General features: G+C 40.4%; 1 protein-coding gene across 1 annotated transcript; it reads right to left on the bottom strand.

Annotated features, from left to right (window-relative positions):
• Positions 1-1,335: 1,335 nt before the first annotated feature.
• gps1 (G protein pathway suppressor 1) lies at positions 1,336-11,897 on the bottom strand. Its single transcript, XM_057014630.1, has 14 exons — positions 11,730-11,897; positions 10,005-10,097; positions 9,470-9,651; positions 7,825-7,989; positions 6,413-6,548; positions 6,214-6,291; positions 6,061-6,121; positions 5,888-5,973; positions 3,219-3,313; positions 3,037-3,142; positions 2,847-2,927; positions 2,319-2,456; positions 2,109-2,243; positions 1,336-1,912 (listed from the first exon to the last, which is right to left on the bottom strand). The coding sequence occupies exons 1-14, from the start codon at positions 11,760-11,762 to the stop codon at positions 1,838-1,840; spliced, it is 1,464 nt and encodes a 487-aa protein (XP_056870610.1). The 5' UTR covers positions 11,763-11,897; the 3' UTR covers positions 1,336-1,837.
• Positions 11,898-12,436: the final 539 nt, after the last annotated feature.

The following is a 12,436-nucleotide window of genomic DNA, read 5'->3' as shown; positions in this document are numbered from 1 at the left end:
ACCGATGTCACCACACTGGTTTTTCATGTTGCTGTAGCTCCTCTTTTACGCTTTCTTCACGGAGATCCTTCTGAGACCGGCGCATGACGGTTTTGGTGGTTAGAGTCTGGTCACTCTGCATGTAATCCTGACTACTTAAACTCTAGTCAATTAAAACAAATCTCCTAAAAACATTATTATCCTTTTCAATGTCATGCAACCATGTTTCACACACGTGGCTCCTTCCAGCACATCTGGAACATCATCTTGTGTGATTTTAAACTCATCGATGCACTTTTTAGCCCATTAACACATGACTGTTCTCTTACATAGTGGCGCTATCCCAAACCCACTCAGCTTTCCTCTGACATCCAGCACATTAAATATTTTCACACTGTACTGCAGCCTGTTTCCAGTTTAAAAGTCGCAAGCCTCCGGTTTATTTTCAGTCTTGCATCTTCCTCTGTCCCTGTTGGGTAAACTCCATCATTCTCATGTGTTGACTCAATAAACATGTTATTTTTTTCCTCATCTTGCTCCCCTGTATGGACCATAATCTGGTGCTGCTGACTCTGTGACCCACACATGCTATCATAATGAATTTCTTTGCAGCATGTTTTACACCTCGGACCAGTTACTGGACATGTTTTTTGTTCCATGCTTGAAACCAAACTGCTGCAATGATTCATTTTATTCTGTTATTCTTCATCATATTGTCTTTCTGCTTGATTGTCTGTACTCTGTTCATTTCTACTTCTCTACTTCCCTCCATTCATTGACTGGGCTTGTCGCTTTGCTAAATATGCAACATCCTTAGGTGAAGCATGACACCATGTGCCTGCTGCACTCAGTGATCCAGCAAGAACGACCTGCAGTACATTTGTCTGCATATGTTCCAAGTGTGTTTGACAAAACAGTTTATCAGTGTGTGCAATGTATCTTTAAACTCTCTTCTAACTGCTAAAGTTATTTTAAGTCAAAAGTATTCAAGAAAATGGCAGACACATTTCCTCTGTGTGAAACTCAGACAAAACTGATTTGACAGACTGCTCTTACTGAATGTGCTTAATCCCCTGCAACCATATCTAGATGAAAGAAGGTTCTATAACCTAAAGAACACACTAATATTTTAGTGAAGTTAAAACATTGGTACTCATATGAAGTCTGTGTTGCGTGTTGTTCAGTTGAATTAGTGTCAGTATCTCCAACTTGTTTAAACCATATGATTTAGAATTTAAAGTATGTAGAGACATTTTGAGGTTAATTTTGAGTAGAATAGAGAAGTCATTGGAAGGATGTAAACTGTCAGTGGAAATGTGGCATTAGAGGTTCAATCACTGGCTGCTAAACCACATGAAATATGTTAAGCAGTTTATTTCGGCTGTAGAAATTATGTTTAAACCATACAAATACACCTTTACCTTGATCACTTGCAAAAAAAAAAAAAAACAGAATAAAATAATAGTTTTAGGTGACAGGCTTCATCTCCCACAGTGAAAAACAGTGAAAACATACATGTTTGTAATTTTTTTTATTTTAAAACCTTGTTGCAGTTAACAAGTGTAAGCAGAGCAAAGTGCATCTCCTACCACTAAACATACAACTGAAGTGCTGAGTTCATCAAAACACATTTTCAATTCTCCAGATCAGACAAAACAAAACATTTGTCCCCGCCCTGATCATGTAGCGGGGCAGCAGGGATCGTGTCAGGACAGTAAAGTCATTGAAGTTTTGTCCCTTCCGTCTGCTGCAGAGAGACAAAAGGTGGGAGGATAAGGGTTGAGTGTTGGAGGCAACCCTCCGGGCTGGTGATGCTGTCAGCAGGGTCAGCATGCAGACTCTGGTGACGGCATCTTCCTCACATGTTGGTGCTCATCCGAGTTTGGCTGTTGGCAGGTGCAAGTTCACCCTGGCTGCCTTCTCTCGGGGGAGACTGGAAAGTGGAAACAACATCAATGTTGTAGGGGTTCTCTTTAGGTATGCCATCAGTAAAATTGTCCCTATATCTACATATGTCTCTATATGGAAACTCCTCAAACATCTGAGACTGGAAAACGGAGATGTTGCCTACAGCACTTCTTTCAAACCCAAAGAGAAGGCAGATGAACTGGCGGATTATTTTGTTTCACCTTAACGTGGATCTGATTGCGCAGCACAGCTGCCCGGAGGATCATGGCTTTGGCTCGTCTCTGGAACTCTTTGCCCATGTGGAGCGACTTCTCAAATGTGGTGCTCCTCTGGTCCACGTCTCTCGCGTACAGAATCTGACGGCATATCAGCACTTGTGGTGATTTCCGTAAGAACTGAAACACAGGCCTTGTGAATGAAGTGTGCATCACCTTGCTGTGGGAGTCGATGCGCGCGTTGATAAGCCCCTCGAGTATGAGCTGAGTGAGCTCGTCTTCCAGAGCTGCTACCGTGGTGTTGAAGGCCTGAGCCATCTTATTCATATCTGCTGACACGTAAGGGCTGAAATACTGAACACAGATGGACACATAGAGAATATGTACATCACTCATTTTAATTGACTTTGCAGTAGATCTAGAGAACAGATTAACTCACACATTTCAATCCTTGACACAAATGCCTGTCAAGGATTGAAATGTGTGTCCTATAGTAATAGAGATGCTTCTATAGATATTAAAGCTGCATCTTCATTTTCATACCAGATGCTGATATTTTGGGAATCTTTCTGAAGCTTCACACCATTAAAATTGAATCTGTGCTTTAACTCCAAACAACAGTCAACACTTGAACAAGATTTTTCAAGATTGTCCAAAAGGAAAAGGAGACAAATGAAAATGGAACATCTGGTAAACATCTACACAGTTAGTATGTGAATGGAACCAACACTGTTGGTATATCACCTGAATCAGAGCTCTGTTCCTGATCTGGCTGTATAGTGTTCTAACATGTGGTGCCAGGTACATGTCCAACAGAAGGTTATCCTACAGGAAATACAGCACTCAATCATCTGCGCACGTGTTAAGATGAGGGCATACGGTCATCACAAATTAGCCTCATAATACTCAGTGACTGTTAACTGTAGGTTCTGACCTTTATTTCATCCAGCAGTTTGAGACAAGATGCATACTTGGACTCGTAGAACTTGAAAATGATGTCACGGATTTGAGGTTCCAACTCTAGGAATAACTTAAAAGAGCTAAGGACAAATAAGTAATATTACAATTACGGCCCTCTTAGCTGTTTAGTAATGTTAAAATCAATAAATACCAGACCTGCTGGAGATGACGTTACGCTGGAGCTCCTGTCTGTCGAAGGTGGCTAAAGCACACAAGCCTCCATACACAGCTGCGTTACTTGGGGATAAGAGCTGCACAGAAAACTTAATGAGAAGGAGCACAGAGCAAACTTAATTCCTTTTGTAATCCTTGTATTTTTATCTTGAGAGTATCTTTTATCTTAGAGGTCAGGGCGTTGTAAATTCCACAACACAAGAGAAGTGTGTCCAGGCGGCACTTGAAAGTGATGCACACACATTTTTACATATTTTTAAAAATGCTGGTTTTACTACCCAAACATAAATTAATGTTATAAGCAGACAAGCTGGTAAGCAGAAAACTGAAAAGAAAATGCAAAACAGACTTCTTTGTGCATGTTAAAGTGCAGTCCACATTTGGATGCCATTTTTGTTGAAATGTTCCATTATGTTTCTTACATTTGAGCCACAAAGCACCATAAAGAACGACAAAAGCTTCAAAGACTGCAGAAGAAAGCCTGCCCGTGGCCTTGCCTCAGCATTAACTTGCAATCAGAATTGTTCACATTCTTGTGTATTCCTTCAACATTTCAAAGTCCTGCAAATTAACCCTCTGGTAATTCAAAGAACCTGTTAATTTGAATATTCAGAATCAGTAAAATCACTTTATTCATAAAGACGATGGTGCCGCCTAGGGGATGGTGAGCGTTTAGGACCTGGACAGCCACAGAGAACAACGTCCTCCTCTGTGTCTTGCAGCCTGCGACAAAGTCTGTCCTCAAAAAAGCAACTCAAAATAATGAAACAGGGCATGTGATGGATCTTTTAAGTTCCTGCTAGCTGTTCGTCTGCTGGTCAAACAGGGTAGAGGCAGATGGGATCATAATAATGTAACACATTAATAAATATTAATATAATAAAAGTAACAATAATAATTCTAATTTAATTTCTGTATATACTGTATAATGTACATAATATAAGAGTCTTTTTATTTTTTTATTTTAGTACTATTCTGTATTGTACACCACGGGCTACCGCTGTAACGTGTGATTTCCGCGATGTGGGATAAATAAAGTTTTTTATCCTTATCCTTATATTGTAATAATTATACTCAATGTTTACCCTTCAGGCTATCATTCACATAGACCTGAATACTTGATCCTTTTCTGGATTCCTTTCATTCTATTTACAGTATGTCTGTCTGTCTACCTATCATGCCTAACATTTGTAACAAACAAACTCTGTGAAAATAGCTTGACGGATGAGATTTATCAAAGCTTTAATTGTGTAGACGCATCATTCCTCGATAGAGACAATGTACAATGCTCAAATGGCCGCCCTCTAGGTAAAATAGGCGGCAGCAGTCATGGGCTGTTTCCGAAACCACACCCTCGTTCCCTGTTCACTACTCACTACATGGGGGACATGGATTTAGTGAACTACGTAGTGCACTCAATTTAAAGTTAGTATTCGGACAACGGTGTCATTTACGGCACACGTAAAGTGACGTCATGGTGTCGCATAATAATTACGAACCGGTCGCCGGGGAAAGTGGCCAGGTCCATTTAATTATTTTAACCCATCAGAAATACATTCAGCGGTCATTTTATGAAAATGCAACATTTTACCCTATAATTAACTTTATATAATAAAATGAAATATTAATGTCAATAATAATACAATAATAATTACTTATTACCTAAAATAATTAGTGTCCCTTGACATTTTCAAGCCAAGACGTGATGGTACATTCTCAAGTCATATTCCGCTGTAGTGAAAACATTTAATAAAGCAATTTTTCATCATAAAATGGATCAAAGCTACTTTTCATCTTTGTAAATATTCTTTTACTGAGATTCTGTCGCCTGGTGAGGAACAGACGATTCTGAAGAACAATTTTAAGTGGGGGGGGGGGGATCAGTGAAGAGTGATTGATTTTTTTTTTTTACCCATTTATGTTGTAATATTTTAAGATGATCATATTGGACCCCTACTGAAAAAAAATTCTCATTTCCAAAAATTTCATATATCAAACCGCACAGTAGAAATTACGTTAAAAAATGTATCCCATCAGCCTTTACGGTGCTGATGGGAGTTAGGGTGCTCGCTTGTACACTACATTTCGCAGTGCATTGTGGGATACATTGAGTGCACTAGATAGGGTACAGCGATGCTTACTAACAATTCGGACACTATTTCAAAATGGCGTTCACACTATTGAGTGCACTATGTAGGGTATAGGGGGTGGTTTCGGAAACAGCCATGGAGTCTGCCTCAAACCTCATAGTGTGTACAGACATATCACCACCAGCATCACCTGCAGGCACACGTGCATCACCATCAAGCATCCCCTGGAAACACGCCCACTGTGTTGTGGAAATTGCAGGCCTTCTTCTCTTAATGTGTTATATTGTGCAAATCCCCCCCCCCCCCCCCCCCCCTCATGGCCACTGTGTTATCTAGTCAAAAATCTTCATTTGTTGTAATACAAGAAAATAATGCATATCAGGTTTTACTGGTTTCAGTTTATGTTCTGCAGGTGACTGGAGACAAATTCAAGATTATTTTTCTGTTGTTTTGAAAGAATTAGCTCTGCTAAACATGCACCAAGACAACAATTCTGGCCATATCATAGCGCATTGCATTTCATTTTGTATTCATTTTAACATTTATTTTGATGCCACATACCTCTGGACAATCACAGTGGTCAAAAGAAGCCTGCAGAAAGCACTTAGCAGCTGGTTTATATTTCCGAGAGGCCAATTCTGCCAGACCTGAAACCAACAAGGTTAGGTGTACTATGGTAGTAGTTATTATGGTACTACACACTGCATCAATAGATCACAGATATAGCATCTCACCTGCGGCACACTTTAACTTAGTAAGGACTGCTTGATTCTGGCTGTCTCGTTCTCCTCTTTGCTAAACAAAAATTAAAAGCTATGTCAACTGAAGGTGTTTATTTCAATAGAAATCTAACAATTGATGTGACAGCAGCAGCTATTCCTCCTTACCTCTGCGATCTCTGGTGTGGATTCTGCTTTGTTGACATAGCTCAAGACATGAGACCAATTCTGGAGGTAAACACTGACCTTTAGGAGGAGAGATATATACCAATGAAGGCAAATTCAACTGCAGTGTCCTACCTTCTGATGTTAAAGCCATATAACTAAAATACAGCTGCAACATATGTTTGTTTCCATGCTGCTTTACCTTGATGACATTCAGACACATGTTAATAACATGCTTTGCACTGGTGCAGTAGTCTCTGGCTCTGGAATAACACTTTAGGGCATTACTGAGGTCACCACAGTCAAGGTAATGGTCTCCTAAATCATCATGGCCTCTTCTAAAGAAAGAATAGAGACAAAGTAGTCAAAGGCTGATGTCATTTCTCAAACCAAAATAGCCCTTTCAGACAACACATTAAGAGTGGAAAAAAAATAATACTACTGAGGGTTCAAAAATAAGATTTCGTTTTCATTTGTAGTCTTTGTAGTCCCTTTATTCTGTCTTTCACATGTTTAGCAGTAATCATGATGTTCATGTGAAGACCTTCATTTATGTTCCACAAAATTACACGTGGTGCAAGAATGTTTACCAGCGCCTTCATATGCAACACACAGAAAAGGAACTTGTATCACCTTTAGCCATAATATTAGTGAGCAAATAATAAGCTGTGTGTTCTGCTGTTTTGAAGCAAACCAACATTCATTCTGCGTGCTTTGCATCATTGCTGTATTTGGAGGTGATTGCACTGAGTGGTCAAGAGCGGACATGTTTCTTCATTAAAAATATGTTTTTTTTATAATAAAATAATTATGGAAGTTTCAATTACTCCCTAAGCAGTGTGATGCTTTTTTTAACAATATTTCCTAATGATCAAGGTCACTGGTCTCAGTGTAGAGCCCTCTAACACCGGGTTCACACTGGACACTGAAGCACCGGGAAGCAAAACACAATGCAAATCGTCTCACTCACACCAGACATGTATTTTTCTGCACCGGTCAAGAGTGATCTGCTCCTCAGCTGTTGTCTACTCACATCAGTGTTGTGTAGTTGAAGTTGTGGTCTGTACATATAGAGCTGAAATACTGAAATGTTAAATAAATGTGGAGCTAAACTATACTTTCATTATTTATTTAATTCATCTTCCAGTTTCCCAGTGCAGTCTCTCATTTGTGTGTGTGGGTGTGTGTGTGTGTGTGTGTGGATACTGGCAACTATATAAATGCACGCAAATAATATAACCGGGGTGTCGATCGCAGTTTTGATTTTGAAAATTGTTTTAAGATGAAAATTGCCTGAATTCCTTCAGTTTTTCTTTGTTTGACTTCCTGCCTGGCGAGGCAATCGCTCGCAGCTGCACACAAAATAGACCAGATGCCGAAACGATCGCCACAAGGTGCGTGCCAATCGCAGCCATTTGCGTCACTTTGCATCTGGTGTGAATGTTGCAACATGGGCACCGAAACAAAAATGCCTTCACAGCTGTTTGTGGTAATTCCACGTCCAGTGTCAACCCGGCGTTAAGATCCCGAAATCCAAACAAACGTGAGGAATTTTTGCAGATGTGAGTGAGATCAGTGTTGCTAAACAAAAAAACAATCCTGATGATATAATACCTGATGCTCTCCTTAATGGAGTTACCCTTGTAGTTCTTGAGGTCAGTATCCAGTTTCTCTAATTTGAGGAGAGCCTTTTTCCTGGTGGACTCAGCCCAGGCCGAGTCCAAAGGAGGCGGGGCAACCCCACCTTCAGGCACTGTGTCTGGAACACCTTGCACCTCCCTGGAATAAAATAAAACGGGAAAGTTCAAATGATCATCTCAAATTTGTTTGTCTCTGTGTGGCTGTGTGTGTGAGAGACTTCATTAAATCACCCAAGTGGCAAGAAATAGAAGAGATTTTCTTGTATATGGCTGTCAGTGTTTTGATCACAGTCTAAAGTACAAAGAATACCATGCAAATCCCATAGGGGGAGCGAAAACAACCACGCCATAATTTTAAACTAGCATGTAGTAAAAAAGCAGAATACAAAGGGCAGAAAACACACACACACACAAATAAAATCTCTTCCTCGCCCCTCCTGGGCGGTGCCTCCTTCCTTTAGACTCGGATCTTCTACCAGAGGCCTGGGAGTCTGAGGGTTCTGCGCAGGATCTTAGCTGTTCCTAGGACTGCGCTCTTCTGGACAGAGATCTCTGGTGTGGTTCCTGGTATCTGTTGGAGCATCTACTCAGGTTGGGTGTTACTGACCCTAGTGTCCCGATCACTACTGGGACCACTATTGCCTTCATCCCCCACATTCTCTCCATCTCCTCCTTCAGCCCTTGGTACTTCTCCAGCTTCTTGTGTTCCTTCTTCCTGATGTTGCTATCATTCGGGATTGCTACATCTATCACCACCACTGTCTTCTGGTGTTTATCTACCACCACAATGTCAGGCTGGTTGGCCACCACCATCTTCTCAGTCTGGATCTGGAGGTCCCACAGGATCTTGGCCTGCTCGTTCTCCAGCACTTTTGGGGGTGTCTCCCACCTGGACCCTGGGACCTCCAGCCCATACTCAGTGCAGATGTTCCTGTACACTATACCAGCCACCTGGTTATGCCGCTCCATGTATGCCTTGCCTGCTAACATCTCGCGTCTCCACACAGCCTACACCTGGGGTCTTGTCTGGTATGGTAGACTCTGGCCTCTATTGCTCAGGGCCTGTTCTTGTGCTCATGCTCTCTCAGGTCAGCCTCCCTTGTGTTGAGTGCGTCTGTCATTGGAACTTTGTACCCAATCTCGATATTTGGGGGTGATGATGAAACCACCCCCACACTGACCTGGCGTCCAGGCTCCTCCTTGCCGTGGCATATTTGTACCGTGGGTGAGGCACAACACTGTTCTTATTGCAGATATTTGAACAATGAGCTAAGAGCTGCTTCTTAGTCAGTGAGGATCTGGGGTTTCGAAGCACCCATTTCTTCCACATCCTCTGAATACTTTCTCCTTTATGGTTACTCCCAAAGTAACACTCCATCAGTACCAGGTTCGCTGCCCTGCTCCACAAATGCCTTGTTCCAGTAGCCAATTTGACATCTGGGAGCCCTGGTTTGTCCCGGGCGACGTCCGGGCCAGTATGACTATCATTTACCTCATTCCGAGGTATAGGCATATAGCACAATTTAACAATTTAATACTCACCTGCTTAACAGACATCAAAATCTTCACCTTGATTTTTCATTCATACAATGAAGACAAAGAGCAGATCATCTACTCACCGTGTAGCCTCAGTGAGTTTACGGTGGATTTCCTCATAAGTGTCCACATTGAATGTTCTCTGGACAAAGGTGAGGGCCATCTTTAGAGCTTCCACCCGGAGCTGAGGGCAATGCTCAGCAATGAACTGAAGCCTCTCGATTCGCATTAATCCGCTATAACTGGTTGCATATTGTTCCAAGTCCTGCACAGATCAAATGAAGTCGATTTTGGATAATATAAATATTTTGATTATATTAATAGCAATAGAATTATTAACATTAATGTATTGCAAATGCAATTTGCAGCCGTTTTGTTTCTGCAAGAATTTCATTGAATAATAAATACACTATACAGCATTATATAACGTGTCAGGGCAACATTTATTTTGGCATTGGGTCTTTAGACATTTCTGTTGATCAATCATTACTACTCATATGAGGATTTAAATATTAACTGTGTCTAAGATTCTTTGACTTCATCCTTGGGATGAGTCGTCTACCTTCCTGCGCAGTAAATGATTAACTTTGCATTCATTAAAATCTGTCCTGTCAATACCAGTGTTGGATTCTCCACAATGTAATTGGATTCTGAAGCATTCTGTTGGTCCTCCTGTGGGTCTGCGTCAATCTGCATAGGCTCCACGGACCCCTGAGCGAAACAAAGATGCGTTAGTCTAAATCATGAACCATACCAGAGACACAGTACTTTTTAAAAAAAATACTGTAAATTACAGGAGTTTCATAATGAGGAACAATTGTATTGAGTGTTGTACACATGTCACAGCCAGAAAAAAGTAATCGATGTAATTGAAAACTAATTCTAGCTATGTGGAAATGTTCATTTATAAATGCAATCCATGACCGGAAGCCCCAAGGGTAGTACAGTATAGCTATAGTAATGGCTTCCATATCCCCATAACATACATGCATCTATACATGCGTGTAGCCCACTAGAGAATTTGATGAATAATGACGACCAAGGCAGAGAACACGCTGAGGCAAAAAAGCCAAAGGCTCACTTGCTTTAGACAGTAATTACCTATTTGTAAAACTATACTAGGCCAAAAACCTGATCAATAATACAGCTTAACCTGTGTTTATGGAGAACTTTTTCAACATATTGGTTATCAAGGACATGTGATAATTATTAGATTATTAAATATAATTATCTTTGTTTGAAAATGAAAGCTTTGAGCAGAAGATCTAAGTTACACCTTTGGACATAACAGTTTACTATTAATTAGGAGCAGTCCAACAGTTTATATTGTTTGTGGAAATGCTGTAATATAACTTTAGCACTATAGAGTTTCAATAGACAAAGAAACCCGAATGCTTGACGATAAATCATAATGCTTATTGGTACAACAGACCCAAAAGTCGTGCATGGAGTCGGGTACTGCAAACGCTGCACTACAATGCTAGGCAAGGATCGTTTTTCCATAGCTTTCATTAAATACAAATGGTGACTCAGGAGGGCTTTTAATTCAAATTTTGTAAGCCGGTAGCATGTTTTTGCATTCCAAAGTCCTTTTTTAGACATGAGAGCACTCTACTATGAAGAGTCGATGTGATAAATGCTAATCATAGGAAATTGCATTAGCAATACCAACTTTTAGCGGAGCAAAATTGACTTTCGCTTTTATGGGAGAAAAGAGCTTATATTTAATATTAGGTGACTCAGTTAACTCACACAAAACAGAGACAGAATGAAATCAAGTAGCCTATCGCATGTTGCGTTACCACCAGTGTATGGCTGCGAAGTTAGTGTTGTTAGCCAAAAGAGGCCTCGAGTCAGCTGCTAGCTTTGGGTTTACAAATTCATAACAACTACATATTCACACAATTTCAAACTATACGTTCTTTTTGCTCGTGGATGTCCTTTAATCAATCTACGGAGGAATTATTACTTTTACTTGGCAATAAAATTACCATTTTACCGCATTCTTTCGTTTAGCACTGTCAAAAAGATCTACTTTATAATGTGAAACGCTGTAACGTTATCCTAAAATAACAAAACAAACGACCTGCTTAAGGAAATATTGTTCAAACCTAAGCTTTACTTTAAAACTTGCCTAAAATGCTTGCTAAAACGTTCTTTCGCCAAATACATCCTCACATAAAGTGCAAATGTTGTGGTATTGCGCTGTTTTGGTGATGAAATACTTGCTAAGCTAAGATAGCTGCAGTTAGCTAACGTTAAGGTTACATCAATGATGCTCAATAGTAGCATTCCAGTTAACTTTTGTTGGCAAATTACACAACTGCCCTAGTTAACACTCACCTGGAAGTTAAACACCTGTACTGGCAAAGGCATCTTAAGAATCCACACCAGTGTCGATAGAGAAAATTATCATTGGATATTTCATGTACGATGTGCCGGCCAGCAGCCGAGCTCTCAACTCTACGGATAGGACCGTCGCTGTTTGTCTTCTTCTTCGGCTGTTTTCTTCTTCTTCTTTTGGTTTTAAGGTCAGTTGGCATCCATATTGTTACATTACTGCCACCTTCTGGTCCTCTATATCACTTATCCATCATTATATCCTTTTTACTTGTCCAGGACAGGTCAGAAATTTAAAAGCATCTTTCCTCCCGCCTGAACTCTCTACACGGCTCAAAATGTCCTTCTCATCCCCATCCACCATTCCCAGTTTCCTCAGTCCATCCTTCATCAGCTTAATTTCCTCACTGCCTGCATATTAAAAGCACATGTCCTGTTGTCTCCAGTTCATGACATTGCTCACATGGATATTTTCCCACCATGTATAGCATACTGTTTACTTAACCTTTTTATTATAACCTGCGCTTTCCTGTTATTTCTCCTTCTCCTCGGTAAGTTGACCCTTCTTTGTATTGAAAAAAGAGGCTTCTCCTTGGCATTTTACCTTCCTTCAACACATATAAACTTATCAGCTTAACAAGACCTCTTTCGCATAAAGTTTTGATTAATGAACTGATTTCGTCTTTCGCTGGTGCAGTTTTCCTGGTCTT

The sequence above is a fragment of the Takifugu flavidus genome, chromosome 18 (assembly GCF_003711565.1).
Source record: "Takifugu flavidus isolate HTHZ2018 chromosome 18, ASM371156v2, whole genome shotgun sequence".
NCBI classification, from domain to species: Eukaryota; Metazoa; Chordata; class Actinopteri; order Tetraodontiformes; family Tetraodontidae; genus Takifugu; species Takifugu flavidus.
This window is presented reverse-complemented; position numbering and strand designations above follow the sequence as displayed.